This window comes from Aethalodelphis obliquidens, unplaced genomic scaffold, assembly GCF_003676395.1.
Source record: "Aethalodelphis obliquidens isolate GAN/ISIS:26980383/991018 unplaced genomic scaffold, ASM367639v1 scaffold33, whole genome shotgun sequence".
Classification (NCBI taxonomy): Eukaryota; Metazoa; Chordata; class Mammalia; order Artiodactyla; family Delphinidae; genus Aethalodelphis; species Aethalodelphis obliquidens.
Window position 1 is genome coordinate 7,236,124 of NW_020837977.1, and position 24,221 is coordinate 7,260,344.

The 24,221-nt window shown below is 43.6% G+C and overlaps 1 protein-coding gene across 4 annotated transcripts in view; it reads right to left on the reverse strand.

Moving 5' to 3' along the window:
• The window catches only part of SULF1 (sulfatase 1), a 161,388-nt gene that overhangs the window by 10,808 nt on the left and 126,359 nt on the right, over positions 1-24,221 (reverse strand). For 3 of the 4 annotated variants that reach the window (XM_027127941.1, XM_027127942.1, XM_027127945.1), the window contains 13 exons: positions 23,850-24,000; positions 22,734-22,909; positions 20,879-21,007; positions 20,569-20,625; positions 19,658-19,787; positions 8,614-8,830; positions 6,095-6,347; positions 4,474-4,570; positions 3,947-4,041; positions 3,569-3,634; positions 2,418-2,590; positions 637-779; positions 419-542 (listed from right to left, as the gene is read on the reverse strand). In XM_027127941.1, the coding sequence (XP_026983742.1) occupies positions 419-542; positions 637-779; positions 2,418-2,590; positions 3,569-3,634; positions 3,947-4,041; positions 4,474-4,570; positions 6,095-6,347; positions 8,614-8,830; positions 19,658-19,787; positions 20,569-20,625; positions 20,879-21,007; positions 22,734-22,909; positions 23,850-24,000 (1,811 nt within the window). The remainder of the gene's footprint in view (positions 1-418; positions 543-636; positions 780-2,417; positions 2,591-3,568; positions 3,635-3,946; positions 4,042-4,473; positions 4,571-6,094; positions 6,348-8,613; positions 8,831-19,657; positions 19,788-20,568; positions 20,626-20,878; positions 21,008-22,733; positions 22,910-23,849; positions 24,001-24,221) is intronic. The other variant, XM_027127944.1, reaches the window with a different exon arrangement.

A 24,221-nucleotide genomic window follows, 5' to 3' on the forward strand; every position in this document is an offset into this window, starting at 1 on the left:
TAGGGCATTGTGTGTTTCCATCCCAATTCTCTTAAAAAAAAATAGGATATCCTGGTTGACCTAGAGTGATCTTATGACTGTTGACATCCATAACAAAGAACTCCCCAATACTTTCATCCCGTTTTCCAGCGGATGCTTCCATCAGGAATTGAGGTTTACTAAGAGAACGGATCTTTGGGAGAGATGGAATGAAACACTCCCCAAATCTTCGGGGGTATTAAATTTTTCATTAGTGCACCAGAGCTAAATTAGAGAACAAAATATGTTTGGAATTGCCTGGCAAGTTTCCCCTGTAAGGATCCCAAACTAGACGTTTCTATGTCTTCTATCCCCAACTACATGTTTCAAAGGCAGAAAACTTGACAACAGAAAGAATTTTCCAGGTACTATGGGACAACAAAAAATTGTTTTTCCTTACCAACTTCTAGGCCCTTAGGTCTTGGGTTGCACTGCTTATACCCTTGACAGCTCCTGAGCTCCATCAGCTGCATGTGTAGCTGATTCAAAACGCCCCGTTCTATTGTGTGCACGGTATTTGTGAGCTGTGGATGAAGCGGCCAGGACAGTATCTTTAAGCTCACGTTCTGCTTATTCCATTTTCAATAAGCTTCATAAAATGAAAACCTATTGACTTACCTGATAAGGATCAGTATTCATATCAAAATACTCCAAAAAGCCAGTGGCGAACTCACAGAAGAGAAAATTATGCGTGTCGTTAACTGTCCGCAAACACCAGTAGGTGTTATTGTTAGAACTCGTGCAAGCACAGAAAGAGCCCACTGTCGGTAAGAAAGAAAAACAAAACGAAAAGAATGAGAAAACCCAGGAGCCCAGCCATGCCAGCGTTCCCTATCTTTACATTTCGAAGTTCACATTTTCTTTCTTGCACATACTGTGCGTGTAGACGTTAAAAACAACTACATTTCTCCCCCTCGCTATACAAATTTGCTGTGAGATTAGGTGAAGATGCAAAACAACAATGGCAACCTAGGAGGGTGATGATAGGCTGAAGGCGAAGGTGAAGTTTCAGGCTCTTTCGTTTGCTGTCCCCTTAGCTCCGTGGGGCACTGTCTCCAAAACAGGGTGACTGAGTAGAGAATGGGAAGGAAAGTGTCGGAACTCCTACTGATGGTTGTTTTAATTTTTTTTAAAGAGGGAAAAAATGGTTATTTAATAAAAAGAGGGACCCAGTGCCTTAGCTTGCTCTGAATGTCAGATGCTCGCGTGTCACAAATGGTGCCTGGAAAGAGAGGGGATTCTGCAGCGTGGATGGGTTTGGAGGAGGCTTGAGCGCAGCTCAGTGGATTTAAGGAGGTCAAAATTTGTGACCTTGCAGACTCTCTACAACACTTGAACATGAGATGGACTGTTACCATGAACATCTTTTGTACCACGCAGAGGTCCACTGGTTAACTTGTAGAAAGTACGGGAAAGAGAGGTCCAATGAAAGCTTCTGCTACTCCCTCTGCCTGGGGTGCTGCACCCCCAACCCCTGTTCACATGATTCCTTCTCTCCACGCCTCAGGTTTCAGCTTCAATTTCACCTCTTCAGAAAGGCCCTTTATCCCTACCCTCTCTAAAAGGGACCCTTTTAAAAACTTTGATCACTGTTTCCTTCACAGCATTATTACAACTTGTAATTATTTTATTGATTTCATTTACTTTCTTTCTTTACCGCTCTTGGAATGTAAGTGTCTTGAGGGCAGAGAAGGAGGTGTGTCTCGCTCATCGTGTGTCTCCCGTGCTTGGCCCAGAGCCTGATGGAGAACAGATCGCCAGCAAGCTCTGTGACCCTCAGATCCCCACGTTCAAAGTTAAAGCTAGGCCTTTAAGAGTTCACTCAGCCTCGAGTATGGAAACACTATGTAAACATAACTGCAAACATAGACCCTGAAATCAAGATACACCAAAACGGAAAGAGAAACAAAAATGATCACAAATAGGCCGTAGTCTCCCCAAGGATGGTCTCTGGCTTCCTGGGAGTCTCCAAATCCCAGTTTGAGACACATTGACCTGGACTTCAAGTGCAAGTCTCCATGCACTTGAAATAAAGCAGAAATGAAATATATTTGGGACAAAATTGTTCATCCATTGATTTAGCTACTTAGTGGCAAAGCAGTCTTGCTGGGCCGGAAGTCTGTCAGGGGCTGGGTACTCTGTGAAATATCGTCAGGAGAAAAACCCACGGAGAGCTGGGCATTTTCAAACAAAACGTCAAAATAAAAATTTCTAAAGAAAAACGTAACTTTGGGCAAAATGATTCTAGTTGTCAGTATAGACAATGATATGATGCTTTCATCTAGAATCTTTCTAGATTCCTGGTTTCAAGCTGCTGAATTCCTAGTCTAAGTGACTGGGCACGAGCTGCTGGCTGTCGGGATGGTGGCCGGAAGTGGCAGTTAGATGGGGCAACTCACGGTTCCAGAACGGCGCCGTCTGCCAGTGGTTGTTGTCATGCGTGAAGCAGGTGAGGCCAGGAAGGCTGCACTCCTCACCCTTCCGCTGCCGTTTCTTCTCCTTCCTCTCTTTCTTCCTCCTGCGGTTCTCCTTGAAAAGCTGCAGTTTGCTGTCTACTTCTTGAGCGGCTTCTCTATTCCAATATAAGGGACTTTTTAATGATCAGAAAGCACTTTCTCAAGTCAAAATAGGATTGTTGCTATGAACCGCACACACATATTTAGGCACAAGATAGTAGACACACAATAATAGATGGCCTTACTTTTTCAGAGGGCCTCCAAACACAAAATATAAGCAGCAATACTGAAGACAAACTCATGAAGTGACAACGCTCTTAGAATTTTACTGAATCTTAACAGGATTGACATTTTCCTCCTATTGACATGCAAACATTGATGGAAATAAATGTCAATGTGAATCAGTAGATCCTGTTGGCCATGCCCTTTGGGCAAGTGGCTTAACCTCCTGGTGGCCCGGTATCTATCAGCCATGAAGTCAATGATTGGTCGGATTAGATGACTTGAATTAGTTTCCAAAATTCTCTTAACAAATCCTACAAAATAGGCTTGGAAAGAATTAAAAAAATTTTTTTTTTTATTATCTTGATCTTTCCATGAAGGGCTCAAATTTTGTTGAGGCTCAAATATTAAATTCCCTTTACACGCACATCTTACGATTATTTTAAAAAGATGTCTTTTTCTTCCAACTTATAGAATTCAACGCAATTGCATGCTGCTCTGCAGAACACACAGACCTAATTCAGCGAGTCCACATCTCCTAATCACTGTCCACAGAAAGCAGTGCATGGAGTACAATCTAGATACCAGCCGATACACCAGCAGAGAGCACACTTTAGAGCAGAACTAGAGCAGTTATTCAATTAGAGCAGAACTTCAAATGATGCCCCCTCCTGGGATTCCAAAAATATCGATTGCCATGGTCCCTTGGCAAGACGTGGGCTTGTTTTCAACTTCTTGAGCTAATGCCCTCCCAGTTGCATCTACTTTTCTTAAGCAGCACCACTTGGAACACAGGAGCCCCAGCAGTCTTTCAGAAAGGCCCTGCAAAACGTCCTTCACTCCCAGCAAATGTGGCAAAAACAGTTACTTACTTGAATGGGTGAAGGTGGCTCTTTAATTTCTCTTGCTTTTCCACACCTTTCTCTTTGTTGTAATAGCTGCAGGCAAGAAGGTTGAAAAGTGAGTCTTCATAATTGTGCATTTGATCAAACAGTTGATTTATAAAATGGAAGAAAAGTACAAGGTAGGCAGTTATTTTGTCGTATGTAACAATCTTTTAAGTAAATGGGACTTTTCTTTTAAGCTTCTGCTTAGGTTTATGACGTGTTTAGTTGGACATAAATGGTTTAGATCATTACAATATATGATATCAATTTATTAAGCTTTCTATTGGTAAAAGAGAGAAACAAGCCTACTGTGCATCACTGCAGCTTGTGTGAAAATGAGACCATGGATGGACACACACACACCTCTGTTTACTGCAGCCACACTCCTCAGGTTTCCTTCTCTTTAGATGTCCTCTCACCTCTCTTAAATTCTTAATTTTATCTTGCAAAGCTTCAATCTGGAAAACACGCATGTCAACCGCGGCATTTTAAGATCAACATTTTCTATACAAAGCCTCTTTCTTTCCACCCTATTTTCCGTGTTTACAGCTACACAATTACAGCTCTTCATCTGAGGTGATAATTAATTTGGAAACAAGCTGGGCATAGAATATGTCTACCTCTATATTCCAACCGATGTGTTATAATAAACATTAACAGCTGCCTCTTTTATAATTGAATCATTTTGCTCACAGAGATTTCAAGAGGTCATGCTTTTTTCATCTTCTATTTTGTTTTCAGTCAGGAATATCACTGTATCGCTGGAGAAGCAGAAGCAGCTTGTTCTTCTACTCTTCACATAATTATAAAAAAGATGAGTGTACACAGCAGGGCTGGCAAGTGGAGTGCGCTTTTGGAATATACCTTCCAAGTACATGGCCATGGCTCACCTCTTTATCAATGTACGCCTTGTGGTCCTTCCAGGCTCTGGCTGATTGATAAAGTTCTCTCTCACAATGGATTGTATCATTTGGAAGAATAAAGCATCTGCAAAAACCAAGCAAACAACATTAGAAACAGGTTTCTATTCTAATATTAAAAAGCAATTAAAAATAGCCAAGGGAACTTCATTATCCTCTATACCAGAGGTCCCCAACCCCCAGGCCATGGACCAGTAGTGGTCCGCAGCCTATCAGGATCTGCGTGGCACAGCGGGAGGTGCATGGTGGGCAAGAGAGTGAAGCTTCATCTGCCTCTCCCCATCTCTTCCCATCGCTCGCAATACCGCCTAGACCATCCCCTGCTCCCTCCCCGCCCATGTAGAAAAATCGTCTTCCATGAAACCGGTTCCTGGTGCCAGAAAGGTTGGGGACCGCTGCTTTAACTGTTTAATCTGGATGCAAGCAGTTACTTGGAGCTGAGCTACAGACAAGGATAAGTGGCAATGTTTCCTGGCTACTGGTGAGGACAGAGGATGGTATCAGAGAGACGTCATTCATCACAAAGATCAAGGCAACATTCAAGATTCACGCCCCCATGAACAAATATCACCCCCCCAAAAAAACCTCCATTTTTGAAAGCCCCACCAAATACTGTAGGAAAAAAAATGTTCTCACAGTTGTAACGGAAATGGTTGATGTGAAGAAATACAGAGATAGAAGGTGGTTATTCATCCCACTCATTTGTTACAAAGAGCCTGCCTGAGGTGTCCCATTAAGTTTGAAGCAAAGAAGCAGCCCCAGGGATGGACAGCAGGTGGGATGGGGGAGCAAATCAACACTGAATGAGAAACAAACCCGGGTCTCAATCTTTTAGCCTCTGGAACCATAACCACTGCGGGCACCAGGAGACCCGTCCCAGAGATAAAGATGCTGGCAGGGCTCACAGCACCCCACCTCCCTAAAGTGATGAAATGAAAGAGAAAACAAAGATCTAGCTAATAAATTCAGAAAGAAAAGATTTCTCTATCAAGAGAGCACACAGATTTTGGAAGGAACTGAAGACCCAGGGCAGTCGGTTAAAGCCGAAGGGAATCTCCTCCCTCCCCATCTCTGTGCCTCTCTGGGATCTGGAGAGGTCAGGTGTTTCTGCATCTCATATCCATCCTCAACCCACGCCATCTTTCTGGAAGCTTCTCCGGGACCCAGAGTCCTCCCTTGGGCTGTGTTTCATTTCTGAGAGCCTCACGCTGTAACTGCTCTGAGCCGCAGTGCCCGTGCAGCACCGAGAGCCTTTCCAGCCCCGGTAATGTTTTCCATGTGTTTTCTAGACTCCACAAAGGTAAGTGCTTCAGGGCAGAACTCCACTCCTGCTGAGTCAAGATGTGACTGGCATCACGCTGGCTAAACGCCCAGCTGATCAGCCTTCATGTGAAACTGACCCAAAGCAAACGTCCAAATCTATGACTGTTTGGACTCCTTGTTGCTTCTTGAACCCCCAGGCATGTATCACAGTGGCCAGCTCTGGGAACACCGTACGGCTGAGTGATATCGCTTTTTGTAAAGGGGCAAAATCGTATGATACGGAGGGATGACTTTGAACTCAATCCCCGCGAACACAAAGCCTTCCTACTTGTGCGTCACTCGGACAGTGGCGGGCAGGCCCACGGCATTGCCGCTGTCGGCCAGCATCGCGTCCCCATCACCGCCGCTGGTGGCCTGGCGGCCTCTGGGCCCTTGGCGACCTTCATCGTGACGCCTGGCAATGTTTCGTGGTCGCAGGACTTGCAGTTCTTCTTCTTCCAGGTTTATGTCATATATTTCGCCTTCAAATTCGACTGACAAGGAGCGCGTCTGCCGGGTATGGACAAATCTGGGCTTGTACTCTGGAAATAAGGGAAGACAGGTTAACACGGATGGCCAGGTGTAGTTTAGGAGGGAAGAAGATGATCGCCAGGCTTGGTGAGCATTTTGGGACGGGGCAAGCAGCACACACTGCATTGCTGAGGGGCCCATCATGGTGCAGTGGCCGGCCCAGGGGAATTCACACCGGGAGGGGCGGGCTATGGTCCTGGCTTTGCAAGTGCAGAGCAGTGTGCTGGATGGTGTGTTTCTCTGGGTCTCAGGCCTTTCATCCCTCAAGTGAAAGGGTAGATCCAGGTGATCTCTAAGACCCTTTCCCCTTAGGGCAGGCTGTGAACTTCTACATCAAGTTTTCAAAGTGAACTACAAAGCAGTTCGGATAAAGCTATTAGTAATAGTAATGACTATAGTTAGCTTTTAATAATAAAACTATTAATAATAGTAATGACTATAATGAGCTTTTGCTATATATTATTCCCATCGTCCTTATCTCTAATGCACAATCACGAAAGACAGGAATTATGACAATAAATCCTCACATTAAAAAATCTATCAGATTGTCAAAACAGGCTCATGAATTTGTTACCATCTTTATATTACGATGAGAAAACGGAAGCTTTGAATGTTACGTACTTTTGCCAGGTGACGCAGCCAATAGTTGTGGGATCTCAGACTACAACCTATCAGATTCTAAAGATTACAGTCTCCCCACGACACTGGGCTGCTTTCTCAAAACGGTGAAGGCTCCAGACACCTTCTATTTGCACAAATAGTAGAAGATCGCTCTAAGAAAAATTAAATTTTGCAAATGCTTTCATCAGCCAACTGACTAAATGCCTGGCCGATGGACAGTAACGCCAGGGGGAGATGAGTGTGCTCTCTGGTCACCAGAGACCACTGTCAAGGCTCATTGTGGGCTAGATAAGAGCTTTAACATGCACACACTGCTCCCCGCTGATCAGATGCACTCAGGCTCTGCGGGGGGGCCGGGGGGGGCCACTCAGTGGCCTTATGTGTCCAGCCCGCTGCGAAAGCAGGAAGAAAGGGAGCACATGGGCTGTGAGATCAGAATCATTTCATTCTCTGCAGGATGCAGCTCTCAGAGGAAACGCCCCTGTGCATTGGATCACTGAGAGCGCTCACGAATTCCATCATGACGCAAAAGAAGAGCATTCACTCCCGTTCTCGAACACACAATACTCCACGTGGCTTGAAAAATTGGCCCCAGGCTTCTTGAGCTTGTGCTCCACACGGAAAAGTCAGTGTGTTTTATGGTCAGTGCCTGGGGAGCGACAACTGAACTTCTTGAGAGAAAAGAGGCTTCCCCCACCTCCAAGCTGGACACTGGAAATGGACTTCTGTTAAGGGAGAGGGTCAGGGGTCCTGTCCCTTGTCGTTTTCCCATTTGAAATCTTTGTGTGAATTATTAAACCTGGCATTTTCTCTCAGGAGGAAAATCTCCAAAGTCAATGATTTTCAGCCTCTGAGGTTATTGATTCCTTTACTATTTTGTTGAAAGTTACAGACATCCAGAAACATGTGCATATATACACATAGAATATACTTAAAATTTTGGATAAAATGCTAGAGGCTCATGATCCTATAAAGTTCATCTGTGAAGGCCAGGATAAAAAAGCCTGTTCTAAGAGCTTCCATTGCACTCTAGTGAATGATTTGATTCCCTGGTTTTGGGTATGGAATTTAATTTAATGTATCCTGCTTTCCAAAACCAGTTCAGAAAGGCGTTATCATAGAAATAAGTCACTTTTCACATTACGCCACTAGATGGCACTAGACTCTCACTCTTTTACGGAAGGTGCCGCTTCATAGGAATCTGATAGCTGCCTGAGAAGAGTTTTCATGAAGATGCTAGGCACTGCTTCTCATGCTGAATTCGGCTAGTGTGACCCCGCCAGTCAATAAGAGGAATTAGAAACATATATCATCCTAAAACAGATATGCCGTTTAAAAAAGCATTTATGCTCCTCCTATTAGTTGAATGCACGAGCACTGAAACCTCGGATTTTTCTTTTCTTTCTTTCAAGTGTGCACGTTTTGTGTCCGCTGCTTTTACTGAATATATTTTCATCCTAAGCTTAATATTCACAAAGCAAAATTTCAAATGACCTCGGCTTTCATATTGTAAACAGAACTATTATTTGCTTTTAGCCCCAAACCTGTGCATTGATAATATCTAACATGTAGATGGATCAAGATGTTTTTGTCTCCCTAACATCCATTCCCAAAGGCCTTGGGCTGCCATTGAGAGGGTCACGGCGAATGGCTTACTCGGGGTCCCCTGGTTCCTTAGGTACTGCCTCTGACTCTTTCTCTGGCTTCTGCTGGCCCGATAACCGGCATCTCCACAATTGCACTCTTTGTCATTGTCGTGGAAGCTGCGAGAGAAGAGGGGCCTCGTGCTGTGCCGGACGGCAAGCAGGTCACCAGACCCCTTGCACTTGTGAATCCGAAGCTTGCCAGACGCGTCCTCGACACACCGCCACTTCTGCAAAAGCCAACGTGAGAGCAAGTTACCCATCCCGAGTCAGGTGTTCCTGATTAAAGACTGCTGCTTTTGTTTTTAGAACCCCGGCGGCACCCTTAAAAAGAGCCAAGGACAAAAGGCCAGCTTTTCAGTGACCCTGGACTACGTTGACTCCTGTTCTCTTAGGTATTTCCTTCACTGCAGGCAAATACAGATGACCACAAAGTCATGGGAAATCAGAGCTACCTCAATGACACCAGAGCCCCAAAATTGATATATAAATCCTCAGCACCCAGTCTAAACAGAGTCTTGAATGAAACATGTAAAAGCCCTTACTTAACTCACCAAGCCACAGAGCACAGCTGTCAGGGCTGTTTTCACCAGACCCTTCTTTTTCTGGAAAAACAAACGTGGCTGCTTTGTTCTCTGTCCTTGAATTTTCTAATGCGAGCCCGGGAAGAGCGGCACATGAGGAAGACAGAGGTGAGTTTAATCTGAGTCCATCACGGGGCAAGGCGAAGCTCATACAGCCCAGACATGAGCAGATGTGCCAGGCTTTCTCTGTGCTTTTTCTTATCCTTCTACAAACAGCGCACAGCCAGCAGAACAAGCCGCTCCCTAAAGAGGCAAAGGTTCACCTCCCCGGAGACACGCGTGAGGATCTGGGCCTGGGTTTTCTAGTTCGAGCTTTGTCTCAAGACAGCCATAGAGCTTGCAGGCTAAATTCCGGATGAGTATGCCCCAGGATCGGGTCTCAGTGCCCCCCACCCTGTTTCGTGAGTATCAAACCTGGCTGCAATAACAGCGCTTTGCCTGGGGGTGATTTCATGTGATCCTCTATAACTGACTTAAAGATCTAATAACCTTCCTTTTACTTTTCATTTTCCCCTTTCTCCCTCCCTAAAATGTTAATCTGGCAAATAGGAAGAACGATGCCTTTTATTTTAAATTGATCGTGTTTGTTACAACATGCTACAATGTATTATCAAACCTGTGTCTTTTTTTCCCTTCCATGTATGAGTGTCACCTGTGTAAAATTTTTATTGATACTTCTTTTCTTTAAACAGACACATTTCTAAACTGTGGCCAAAGCAATAATATTTGTAAAATTATGCATTTGTTGTGCCAGTTATGTATTTTCTTTTTTTTTTTTTTTTGCGGTACACGGGCCTCTCACTGTTGTGGCCTCTCCCGTTGCGGAGCACAGGCTCCGGACGCACAGGCTCAGCGGCCATGGCTCACGGGCCCAGCCGCTCCGCGGCATGTGGGATCTTCCCGGACCGGGGCACGAACCCGTGTCCCCTGCATTAGCAGGCAGACTCTCAACCACTGCGCCACCAGGGAAGCCCAGAAAACCTTCCTTAGTTTTATAACCACAATGCATTAAAAGTTTTCTTTTTTCTTTTTTGCCCTGTAAGAGCTGAAGGGACAAGTAGATTCCTGTAGAACACAAAAATATAGGCAAAATTTTTAGTGACTTAGTGTATTTTGATTACAACCTGTATTTTCCCATTAGCCAAATTCCTTGTTGATTTCCTATGGGATAGAGATGAAGAGAAAGTGTGTTTCTTTCCTGAAGAGTTGAATTTAACCACACGTAAGGTCTGGCATGGTCCTTGGCATGGATGATGTATCATACAAACTCAAATAGACATACATATATGCATGCACATGTACACACACGCACACACACGTATACCCACAAACACCACATACATACATATACCTGCACACATTCTTGTATGAAACAGGAGTCACTGACAAAAAAGCCAATTATTTTCTGTACCACGGACTCTCTGAACAAGGCATAGGCCCTATTAGATAGAGTAATTATCTAGAGGCTTTGAAAACCTTCTCACCGGCAAGCATACTAGGAATTTTAATGAAATATAATTACCACACACTGGCCACAGTCATCTTAGTGTCCGATATCATGACAGTTTTTATGGCTGAGCAATCAAACCTGGAAATAGTGGCAACTAAACGGTCATCTTACTTAGAGAGTTTACAGAGGGAGGCGGAGAAAGAGAACGTTTAAAAGAATTGCATGGATATATATACACTACCAAACGTAAGGCAGATAGCTAGTGGGAAGCAGCCGCATAGCACAGGGAGATCAGCTCGGTGCTTTGTGACCGCCTGGAGGGGTGGGACAGGGAGGGTGGGAGGGAGGGAGATGCAAGAGGGAAGAGATATGGGAACATATGCATATGTATAGCTGATTCACTTTGTTATACAGCAGAAACTAACACACCATTGTAAAGCAATTATACTCCAATAAAGATGTTAAAAAAAAAAAAAAAGAATTGCTCTGAAACACGCGGCAAGCCATTTACAGGCTGTAAATAATGAGATGACTTTGCATCGCAGAAGAGTTGCCAGAGTCAGATGAGAGCCCGAGCTCAGGCGAGGCTAATGCGACGTGGAATCAGCCTCAGAAACGAGCTTCGTTCAGTCAGCGCCCTCCCGAAATACAGACGGCACGCTGCCTCGCTTTCGTCTATGTTTTTGGACTTTCTCGGTAAATCAGTTAATGGTCAGATCCAGTTTTGCCCATCTTCTCCAACCACTCGCTCCTGCAAATTCCTTTTCTGATCTCCGGGACACCATCTCAATCCTCCTCCTGCCTCTCTGACGTCTGAGTCTGTGCTGATAATTTAGCGCACACTTATTCCACAAATGTTTCTGTACATCTACTGTGGGCGAGGCGCTCGATAAAACTATTTCAATCATTCCAGAGTTATTATGATTCCATTTTAGCCTTTCCAACTACACTGAAACTTGGGATGAAGGGCAAGGACCAAGTCTCTTACTCCTGAATCGTTCCCTGGAGTTAGCTCAGCGTTGAATCGCTCCATTGAACAATTATGTCTTAGTGTTTTTGACGGATTATATGTAACTTAAGGTAAATCACACCTGATGAAGAAGAGAAGGTTGGCTATTTTGGTTCAAGGAATCATGTGTGCAGCTGCTTGGGTGGAATCCAACCTAATGAGAAATGTCACATTATCATCACCTATTAAACTCTTACTCGATAGAAGGTACTGGTGTAGAGTGCTTTATGTAAAGATTTATTCATTTAATGTTCACAATAACATAAAGTGCTACCATAATTCATTTATTGGAGTAGGGTTTTGTAGTAGTGAATATCACCTATATGCTGCCTGGGGCTTGGGAGGGGCATTTCATACCCATATTGATGTCGCTTAGTGGGAAGGTCTGGACTTTCAAGCCAGAGAAGCCTGGATTTGAATTCTCAGCTCTGTCGCATTGCTGTGGGGCCTGGGGCAACTCAGCTACACAATGTAAGTCTCTGCAGGGTCATTTGAGCACTAGAGATAACACACAGGAGAACCTAGCACACGGCAGGCCATCAACAAAGGTAGCTGCTATTATTCTTATTCTTATGATTGTTACACACAGTTTATTATTTAAAGAATTTGATCTAATGTAAACTTGATGAGAGGCAGCCATTTTTAATGGAGATAAGTATTGGGTTAGGGATCTGAAGACCTCAGTTTTAATCTTCCTTTGCTGCTAACTCTATGGCCTTGAGCACACTGCAGAATCTCTTTGTTCTTCCAGATTCCACATCTGGTAAAATAATACTTGCTCCTCCTGGCTTTAAGGATATGTCATGAGAATAAATTGCTGAGTGTTTTCAGAGTTCTGAGGAGAAGATGCACTCCACGAATCCAGAGGACAACTATTAGAATTGACCTTTAATAAGGCTACCCAATCCTTGGGCAAGGTACTGTTCCCTGGCTGTGAACTGTCTTAAATACAGTAATTAGGATTTAGTGGGGAGACTGCGAGCGTCACCCTCCTAACTGTGCGACTTCGGTCAAGTTACTTTCCTGTCTGAAACTCATGTTTACATGGGCATAATATCTATTTTTTAGAAGAGTTTTCAGGTGTAAAATGCTCCATGTAAAATGCTCAGCATAGTAGGAGATGGTGATAGAACTTTGGTTACCTCCCTTTCCTGAAGTGACCACTACAGCATCATTATAGTTTCTACGTTTTTTTTTTTTTTTCTTTTTTTCTTTTTTGCGGTACGCGGGCCTCTCACTGTTGTGGCCTCTCCCGTTGCGGAGCACAGGCTCCGGACGCACAGGCCCAGCGGCCATGGCTCACGGGCGCAGCCGCTCCGCGGCATGTGGGATCCTCCCGGACCGGGGCACGAACCCGTGTCCCCTGCATCGACAGGCGGACTCTCAACCACTGCGCCACCAGGGAAGCCCAGTTTCTATGTTTTGAACTGTATATATTTCTCAGATTGATTAGGAATGTTCTGTATTCTTATTTAGACCTACTTATACCCATTTTCATGAGGAAGAAAAAAACTTTGGCGACAACTTGTTCGAAGATACACTGCAATGAAAGCTTAACTTTACACACAGGCACACACGCACATTAGTTTTCTATTATTATACGTCTTACTACATGGATTTGGTCCTAATTCGGGTCAAATCATAGTCTCTGAGATGCAACCACAATACAGTAGTTTTCTGATAACCTGATTATCCTTTAAGCCAGTGCCAGCACCATGGAAAGCAGTTACCTGCATGTGTTTAGAATTTTCATCTAGGGTGAGGGTGGGCAAAATGGGCAAAGGGGGTCAAAAGGTACAAATTTCCAGTAATAAAATAAATAAATCCCCAGGAGTGTAATGTACAGCATGGTGACTACAGTTCATAACACTCTATTGCACATTTAAAAGTTGCTAAGAGAATAAATCTTAAAAGTTCTCATCACAAGGAAAAAATTTGGGATTGACCTATGTACGCTACTGTGTATGAAGTAGATGGCTGGTGAGGGCCTACTGTATAGCACAGGGGGAGGAAAAAAGAAGGTACCATCTGTTTGCAGGACATATATTAAGTTAACCTTACAAATGCATTCCAGGGACTTCCCTGGTGGCATAGGGGTTAAGAATCCCCCTGCCAATGCAGCCCTGGTCCGGGAAGATCCCACATGCCGTGGAGCAACTAGGCCCATGCGCCACAACTACTGAGCCTGTGCTCTAGAGCCCGCGAGCCATAACTACTAAAGCCCGCGCGCCTAGAGCCCGTGCTCTGCAACAAGAGAAGCCACCGCAATGAGAAGCCTGCGCACCGCAATGAAGAGTAGCCCCCGCTCGCTGCAACTAGAGAAAGCCCGTGCAAAGCAACGAAGACCCAATGCAGCCAAAAATAAATTTTAAAAAATGCATTCCAATATACATTAGGTGCAGAAAAATACTGTTTGATTCCACTTATACGAGGTACCTAGAATAGTCAAATTCATAGTCAGAAAGTACATTGGTAGATACCAGGGGTGGGGGGAGGGTGGGGAGGGGGAGGGGGAGTTAGTGTTTCATGGGGACAGAGTTTCAGTTTAGGAAGGTGGATGATGGTGACAGTTGTACAACAGTGTGAATGTACTTAGTGCCACTGAACTGTACAGTTAAATATGGTTAAAATAGTACGTTTTATATTATGTGATTTTTACCACAATAAAAAAAAATTAAAAAAAAATTTTAACTGTGCGGTGATGGATGGTAACTAGATTTAGTGTGGCAGTCACGTCACAATATATGCAAATATCGAATCATTAAGTTGTACACCTGAAACTAATATAATGTTATATGTCAATTATGCTTCAATTAAAAAAAAGAATTTTCATCTCAACGCTGGGGAATATAAGCCCACACAAGCATCCTTGTTCAAATCACTACTAACTCAAGCTATTGTCAAACTTTCTCACAAATATGAAATAAAGTTGCTTGTGCTGAGATTTATCTCCTGCTTTCTCTGAGATGGGGTAAGATGGGACTGGGGAGGGGAAAGGGGAGAGAGAAAAGCAGAAGAGAGAGAAAATGTTTCCTCCTTTAGATTTTAATGTGAATAACTGTTTGTAAAAGTCAGTGTTGGAATGCTGGAAGAAGTATGGTTCTTGCGAATGAGGGAAAGTAAAACTGGTGAACTGACCTTGGCTAACCATCAATAGCCAGTACTTGCTGAGTGCTTGCTATGTGCCAAGGACTACTCCAGCTGCTTGATATATTTAACTCCTATAATCTTTACAGTAACTCCCAGAGGCAGGTACTATTATTACGCCCATTTTACAGATGAAGAAACTGAGGCAGAGTTAGGTTAAGCAACTTGCCCACGGTCACATACCAAGCAAGCAGTGGACCCAGGATGCAATACCAATGGATGAGGACACCAACACGGAAGGAGAGTGGTTTGGGGCAGAGTGTGAGGCTGCAGGTGGGCCTCGGTTGAGGGAATGGCACCTGGGAAGACAGAGGTGACAACCTACATGCAGGTGAGAATGTTACGTTTACGAGACAGGGTGGGCGTATTGGGAAATGAGAGTAAAAATTAAATAAGGTGGGGCCACATTATGTAGTTGATGGAGAAAGTGTCTGTCCTTAACGTTTGTCTGTTTCTGACTTGTTTGGAACATTATTAAATACGGTTTGATGTTTAACCCTGTGATTTATATTTTGAAAAATGCAAAGAAGCCGAGCATCTAGGTAGATGCCCAACTGTTCAGACTCATCCTTCAGGGCAGGCTGAAGATAGGAGGAGGCTTGCCTTCCACACTGGGCTCCTGTGCAAATGAGAGTTCAGCCAGAGCAAGGCACTGGGGACTCAATCTTTCTGGCCAGCTTCTCTGGAACCAGAAGAGCCAGGGCAGGGGGAGGTGGGTCAGTGGATGGTTACAAGCCATCCTGCGATCTTAACTAGGGCTCAGTGGGTTTCTGGAAACAGGCAGCCCATTTCTGGCACACTAACAATTCTAGCCAGAACTTACTGGCAAATGTCTTTTTATTCCTGCTCTGTAGCTGGTCACAAAGGGTCTCAGGGATCTCTGGTCAGAGGGGTAATTTCAGGATGACGACAGAGATCCTGGACCTAAACCAGCTTACACTCAATGTGCTACATTCTAACTTACTTTGCTTGATGCTGGGGTCCTTTTAGAATTTCAACAGATTTTTTATTCTGTACGGATACCATAGTAGAAAGGCAAACTAAATGACAAAGATGCTGGAATTCAACAACTTTACAAAAGGATATGACATTTGCTTTATAAAAAGAAAACAAGTTGCTTTTTCCTCTTAAATGACAGAGAGTATATAAAATGTACTTCAAAATGGAATGCCCAGGAATTTCTCATTTATGTAACTCCTATTTAAGGAGTCAATATCTGTACCTGGAAGAGGAAAGACAACCCAATCATGCTCACCCAACATGAATGGTTCTCCATCTTGCCTGCTCATAGGAATCATCCGAGAGCTTGAAAAAAAAAACACTGCCACCTGGGTCCCATCCTCAGAGATTCTGATCTAATGTGTCTGGGTTGGGATTCGAACATGGGCATTTCCAAAGCCGCCTAAGTGATTCTAATGTGAGGTCATGGTTGAGAACTGCTACCCAAGATGCTGTGGGGGCTTCAGGGTAGCAAATGCCATTCACAATTTCAAAGAGAAGAATCTACTGTCTTCTATTTTTGCAGAGGTAGCATGTTCTGGGGAAGAAAAGATTGAACATGAAGTGAAGAGATGCAGGTTTTGACACTGGGTTTGTGGCTTAAGTTTTCTGGATCTAAATTTCCTTATTAGGAAAAGAATATCATTCGACTAGAAGACTTCTAAGCCTCCCTCCAACTTTGACATTCTCAGATTCCAGGTCTGTGGTTTGTAACTTTGTTAAAAAATACAGATGCCTTGGCCTCACCTGCAGACATGTTCATCTGACTGGTCTGCAGCGAGGCTGTACGTCAGTGTTTGCGAAAGCTCCCCAGGTGATTCTAATGTGCAGACAGAACTGAGCGTCACTGATCTCTGTTCTCTGTTGAGCCAAAGTCTTCAGACAGAAGTTGAGTTTGTACATGAGTGGGTGCATGTGTGCATACATGCGTGTGTGTGTGTGTGTGTGTGTGCATAGTGTGTACGTAAATACGCTTGGGGGTGCAACGCCAGCTGAGAGGGTGGTGGGAATTCACATTCAGCCTCGTATTAATTCAGTAACATGGAAGTAATGCAAACGCATATGTCCCTGCTGTCTTAATTAGTCCCTGCTGGTTGCTTTGTTCACGTGGTGAAGTGATGCCAACTGTCTGGGATCCTGGCCCATTTTAACTGTCTGTTAGCTTCACAGGAATGAAAACAACAGGTAAGATGGCCTGGAACAATAGTAACACCCAACATCCAATACTTGCACATGCTTTAGAGCTCATCTAGCGCTTTACATATATAATATCACTTCCTCCTCCAAAGACAGAGATCAAGTTTCTTCCTTGAGCTAGAAAACCCAAGACTCAGGAGAAATTAAGCTTTTTGTCCAAGAACACGCAACCGAAAGGTAGTGGATGTCAATATTCTAAGCCAAACCTTTGAACTTCACATTCTTCTTTCCTATTTACTCCACTTCCTGCAGCCACGTTGACCCCAAACCATCCATCGGTGACAAGGCACGGGGGTCTGGTGAGGGGAGGTGCACTGTTTCTTTGGGGAGGAGGAGTGAAGGGAATGGGGCTAATGGTCCTGATTTTTCCTCTGCACCACATAGAGGGTCAAACCAAAAAATGATGGTGCTGCCTTTGAAGGAAGGCCGTTCACTTTGGTTAGAGGAAGGGAAGCAGGGCACAAGCCATGTGTGAAACCCATGTCAAGGGAAGGAAACCCAAGCAGGTTAGCTCTAGTCTTAGCTGTCGCCTTGTTCCTGAACAATCTCATTACTCTGGACTTTTTTTCTTTTCTTCTAAAAGTCAGTGATATTGTAACTAAAAAGATAATCTTCAAAGTGGAGCCAGATAAAAGAGCAAAAGGCCAACATATAAAGATTTATAGAATACAGCTATGTCAGGTTAGACCTACAGATTTAATAACTGCCTTGAAGAGGCTCAAAATTTTCTCAGTTCTCAGATTCTAAAGCTATGGTTTGAGCGCCACCTATAGAAAGAAATCACCATTGGGAAGAGTCTAATTCTTTGCTCCATTAATTCAGGCACTCCTCAAAGAGATTGCTCTTTGAGAAGTTCTCATATATTTATGTGATAGAATCCAAATTCAGACTGATTAACATAGAAATAAAGCAGCAGAGGAAAATTCCAGGGAGCCAAATATTAAAGTATTTCATGGGGGCAAAGCGAGTTTAGAAAACTATTAATATAAAAAAGCAAAGTGAAGTTTTTAACATAGTTGGCATTCAGCACATGAGTGAAGAGCTTGTGCCAATAATCTAGTTTATCCTGCATTTGTCCTTGAGGACATATAGGAAAACTTCAGCGCAAGCCATATGGATAGGTTTGCAAAACTGTATACTGAAAGGTAGGCCATGTATCTTATTCTCAAAGGGTTATAAGTCTCGCCACTTAAAGGGCTGAAATAGTAAGATCACCAATGTGCATGAGATATATTTAACACTGAATATTTCCAACTCCTGAATAGAAGTAAAGTTAGTCTATTGAGGCTGGCTCATAAAAATCATTTTAGAGCTACAAAACAATTCTGAGAGTTTAATCATAATAATACTTAGAGCTTCCATAAGAAGGATTTGAAGACTTCAAATTGAAGTATAATGAATAGGTCTAAGCTTCTCCACTAAGCACTTGAAAACTGACTTACCAGAGTGCCATGAAGGCCTGGTTTTATCCCTTCCTTCAAGAGACCTCCCTCCTCACCTCTTTCCACTTCAAAGGGATTCCTGTGTATGAAAAGGCATGAGGAAATTCAGAGCATATGAGGGTCAGGTAGTTCATTATGAACATCTATTCAATACGCTAGATGCCGTATAAATGAGTATAATGAGTGAGGCCATTTTCATAATAACGGGGCTATTTATTTCCTGTGTCTGATACCTTGGATTGATGTTGGGTAGTTGTGTGGTTATTTAGAGGTCAGATAAATTAAAAAAAAAAAAAAAGACTCACAGAAGAATTGAACTTCTCTTCACCTTATTAATGAAATTTACCTTGGAAAGCAGCAAGAGACCAGAGTTTTAATCAGAAAACTTATGGGTCCCCAGGTTGTAAAATGAGGATGTCTACGCCTTCTTCACTCAACGGATGTGAAGATTAAATTGAGCTAATGTGTATAAAACTCTGGGTGCGGTGTCTTGCATAAGACAAATGCTTGATAAATGTTATGTTTCTCTTTCCTCCAATTTTGTTCTAAATTGCAATGACTTAGGCAGAAATTCAGTCCCTCTCATCATGACATAGTGTATTTCTCCCAGCTAGCATAGATTTCCATCAAGAGTGCTTAGAGTAACTTGTGTTCCTATGTTCTCACTTTCCTTAAAAACAGATCTGTGTTGATTCATCACACGGTCATTCTTTAGTTCTTATTGGTAATAGTTGGTGTTCTGGGTAGCCCTGAACTCCCTGGTAATATTTCTATTAACGAAGAGGATTTATTCTAATGAAATATTTGATGTCAGAAATTTTGTGAGCACAGGTAGAAACAATAATCAAACAGAATATGGCTTCCCTATTCATTCTTCAACCTTGCCATGGCTCACGGGCCCAGCCGCTCCACGGCATGTGGGATCTTCCCGGACCGGGACGCGAACCCGCGGTCCCCTGCATCGGCAGGCGGACTCTCAACCACTGCGCCACCAGGGAAGCCCAGCACCATCTGTTTTAGTTGGAGGAAGCCCAAGCAGTGATGAGAAGGCCCAGCTTGGGCCAGTTAGACACTGCTCAGTCACGGGAAAGATGTCACAGTGGGCACTCCATGACGGCTATGGAGAAATTCTTTATACATAAATGTACATTATTTGACATGTTGAAAATATTTTACGTTAGAATTAGAGAAGCACGTGAGTCATGGTGCAGAAAAGCTGTGTCACTCACCTGCCCAGGTTGTTCACAGGCTGTCTGGTACCTGGCCTGCTGGCACAGTTCTTTGACCCTCTCATATTTGGGCAAGTGATTGGACTGTTGGATATTCTTGTTGGATTCTTCCTTCTTACGTAGCAATTTCCTTTGACAGAAAGGGAAAAGCTTCTTCTGTGAGAAGGGATCTGAAATGACCTGCGCTGAGACCTGCCTGTTCTTTTTCCTTCCCTGTCACATGACTCCACGTTCTCCAGGCAGCAAGAAATTGGTATCAAGGGTAAAACCACAGGAACCCCACATTTCACGAGTCCTTTGCAAAAAATTACCAGCTGGGAACTATGAGGACGAGAGGTCAGGGGAGGAAGAGTCATTTCCTCCAAAATCATTCATTTCAAAACTATGGGCAGAAACGTTTAGCTTTCCAGGCTCAAAGTTCTTTTCTTGTTAAAAAGCAATGATAGAAATGCTTTTCTCCCTCTCAGTGTAAGTATGGAGGAAAACAAAGACCCTGGGCATTATAAATCAAAAGGGCAAACCCAGAAGTGACTCAGGAACAGTTACAATCTCATATATTTGTCTAGTCAAAACTAGTAAAGGCACATAAGGAAAAGAAGGAAAAGGGTGTCAGGCAGAAGATGGGAAAGAAGGTTGAGAAAGTCAATTGACTGGTCCAATTAGGAAGCGAGGTGGAGAAATGCAACTGTCAATCCAGAGCCACGTAAGGGCTGTGGTCCCATCTTTGCAATTCTGATGCAACAATCCTTACTCTGCTGGCCAGGGAAGGATGAGTCGCAAATGTTCAGTCTTATGACTAAGTTTACGAAATCTGCACGCTTAGTAAACCAAAATAAGGGGAAAAACATTCCCAGCAGGGAGAGCTGCCACTAGGACTGGTGCCCAGAAGCACCCTAGGAACCAATAATTACCCTCTTTCCACGAGGAATGTATCACGCCAAATTTTGGCCTTCTTGTTTGTTCGAAACCTGAAAGCAAAATAATAATATTTACTGTTGGCATTTGGACGTTTTTCCAAACGGATCTGTGCTAACAGTTTATTTAAAGCAACACCTCTCACTTCCCCAGACCAGGACACCAGGACTGCATCTCCATTAATACGCTATTCACAAGGGTGATCCTCAGGTGCAAAGGGTATTTTGCCTCTACTTCTGCTAGCTGCTGCCCAGCTCTGGGAGCCAATGTGCTCAGGGCTGGCTCAGAGGAAGAAAACTGACGCACCTGTTACCTGGCTTTTCCTGGTCCAGGAGTTTGAGGACAGACTTGCCGTCTATGTCAGGAGGTGCGTCGAGCCCAGCAATGTCCAGGATGGTAGGGGCCAGGTCAATGTTTAGAACAATCTGTGGGACTCTGCAAAGGGACAGATGGTCACGCCCCAGACCCAGCACCAGTGGAGGGTGCCACCAGGGCTGTTTTCTCCATCCCAGGACTCCCTGGCCTTCACTGCTTCTCAGCCTCTCATCTGGTCCCCAAGGGACGGTGGCTGCATCTGGGAGGTGCCTGAGTGGTCAGCAACCAGGGCCAAGAGAAAGATGAACTGGCTGTCACAGGGCTGGAGAGATGCCTGCACCCCGGAACTCTGGCCACACTGACCGACAAATTGTGGCCTGATATTTGGTTTTTGTAAGCTGTGTATTTTCTTCTGAAACCCAATAGTCCACCACTCCTCTGTTGAACTAGGGCTCCGAAATCAACCTTCTGAAAAAGGACACAAGGTTTTTATACTTGAATTCAATCCATGCTTCCTAGTCTTGCAAACATAAAGCCTTGTCACTCTAGATCTGACACTTCCCCAGGGGTTTCCAATGATCTGGAGAGACAGGATAACATTCTCCAAAGAAGTCCTTCTTACTGCCATCCCCTCGTCCCCAGGATGCAGTGGAATGCAGCAGCGGACGAGACTCGTAGATGAGACTCAGAATATCTGGGATCTGGGCCCAAGGCTGCCACCTCCACGATCGGGGACTCTGAGAGAGGCACGTACCCTGTCTGTTGAGCGTCTTCATTGTGAAATCAGGGGTCCAGGCTGGATGGTCTTTAAGGATCATTCCAGCTTTTGAATTCTACTTGCACTCTTTTCTTTCACTCTTTCCAATATTGTTTCATGTACATGATCTCATTTTACACAAAACATTTTTTTAATGATTAAAAACACATTTATTTAAGTGGTTGAGTTGCCTCCATTTGAATATTGCCTATTGCTTCCATAATAATATCAGAAGTTTTTCACAGATGCTTTTTAACGGGCAGCACCTGCTATATCTCTACTAACAGTTACACAAAACATTTTGATCGGTAGGGCAAATGAAACCCATTTTACGATGGGAATATCTAGATACAGAGGGATGCAGAGACTTGCTTAAGGTGACAGAAATGGAATTCCAGTCCTTCAGGCTTCTTTTCTTAAAATTTATTTAAATTTATTTAAACTTTATTTAAAGTTCTTAAAATTTAATTTTCTTTAAAAAATTCTTTAGTAATAATTAAAAAATAAAAAACAAGGGCTTCCCTGGTGGCGCAGTGGTTTAGAGTCCGCCTGCCGATGTAGGGGACGCGGGTTCGTGCCCCGGTCCGGGAAGATCCCTACATGCCGCGGAGCGGCTGGGCCCGTGAGCCATGGCCGCTGAGCCTGCGCGTCCGGAGCCTGTGCTCCGCAACGGGAGAGGCCACAGCAGTGAGAGGCCCGCGTACCGCAAAAAAAAAAAACAACAACAAAACAAGAGGAAGGACTGGTTATTTTTAAAAAAAGTTTCAAAGAAGGTAAGGATAATGTTCCTAAAAATCACATTCTGTGTCTGTGCACACAGCCTCATGCATTCTGGTAAATTTGAGAGAATGAATCACTGATACAGTTATTTTTCCCTTCTCTTGAAAGAGTATACTTTAGTTAATTTAACATGTGGCAGAAGTGGGGGAGGGGTGGAGCAGGGAGGAGGTTTTTGTCTTCTGAATTACCAACCTACATGCACCCTTTTTGTTTGGATGAAAGGAAACCAGAGCCTGAGATTGGTAATTGAATTATCTCAGACGTACACGAGCTATGACAGCTGAATGTTGGAAACAGAGAAATACGTACATCGATCCTGGTTCTACACTTGGACCACGAATAAAGAAAGGCACACGGATATCAAAGTCATATGGCATGGATTTCCCCTTGACCAGTCCAAACTGCCCGATATGGTAACCGTGGTCGGCAGTGTAGATGATGTAAGTGTTCTCCAGCTCCCCCGTTTCCACAAGCATATTATACAGCTGAAACACAGCACAGACACCAGTCAGAAGCAATTGTGATGGCGTAAGATGACAACAGTGCTGCCATGATTTCACCCAAACCTTTTTCCCACTATTTTTAGAAGGCAAGAGTTGCTTTAATAAGGCCAACAAACATGTACATTACCCACATTTTCCAGTTGCCTGCAATCCTGGAGGGAAAAAGTCTAATAACACAGTGGATTTTGTGTAATATGTAACTTTTGTGAGTCTGGTACGTTTTATTTAAAGGTTTTGTTTGCCTATTTGGAAAAAAAACCCCCACAAAACAACCTCCACCACCAAACTTTAAGGTTTTACTTTGAAAAATCCATTTAAAAGCAAATTTGACTATCATCACTCATATCTAGTTATCAAGGGTTAAAAACAGGCTATTTCTGAGCCTGATCCAGCTAGATCCAGCCTTCAGGCATGTCTTGTTTGGCTTATGTTTTAAAATTCAGGAAATTTCAAAGAAAATATTTGTATTTCTGGCTTCTTTTAGAAGTCAGAGGACTTGATACTGGATCCACATTCTTACACAACAGAAATTAGTTGAAGTTGAGTAGTTGCTCCTTGTTTTAGATAGGGGCATTTAGTTTCAAGTTCACCACAAGCCCCACCATTCCCTATTGCCTTATACTGGATCTGATTTAGCTACTTACATTATTTGCTTAATTCCTGAAGGTACTTGCGGCTCTAGCCCTTGATCTATGATGTCTTGATTTGTATCTCCTCTCTGCTACTGGCTCCACAAGAGCCAAGCATGGAGAGGTAATAGAAAGGGGACAAGATAAGGGAGCAATGATGAATTAGCTGAATACACACACACTCTCTCTCTTAAAATGAAAAACGACAACTACAAAAACAGGATGGGCAAGAATGGGTCTACGTAAGGGGAGCTGGACCAAAACCTGTCACTGAGGCAAGTTCGTGTGCTTACCCTTTCCACAGAGTCATCCACTGACATCAAAGTCTGAAGCCGTTTGCGATGTAGAACGTTTGTGAATTCCATGTGGATGGGCAGCATGGGTCCCGTGTACTGCATTATCCAGTGTTTGTCCATATTTGGTGCATAATTATAACTAGGAGTTCTGCAAATATCCAGAAAGGAGTCTTACTATATACGCTTTTTAGCCATTTAGAGACATATCTCAAGTTAAAGGCTGTGAAATAACAATAACAATTTAGGAAAGATAATTTAGACACTGCTAAAGGATTTTTTTCTCCCATACATCTCTCTGTGTTTATATAGAGATCTGAAGTCCGCACCACCCCAAACAGCACAAGCCCTCTGAAAACCTATATGGATTCA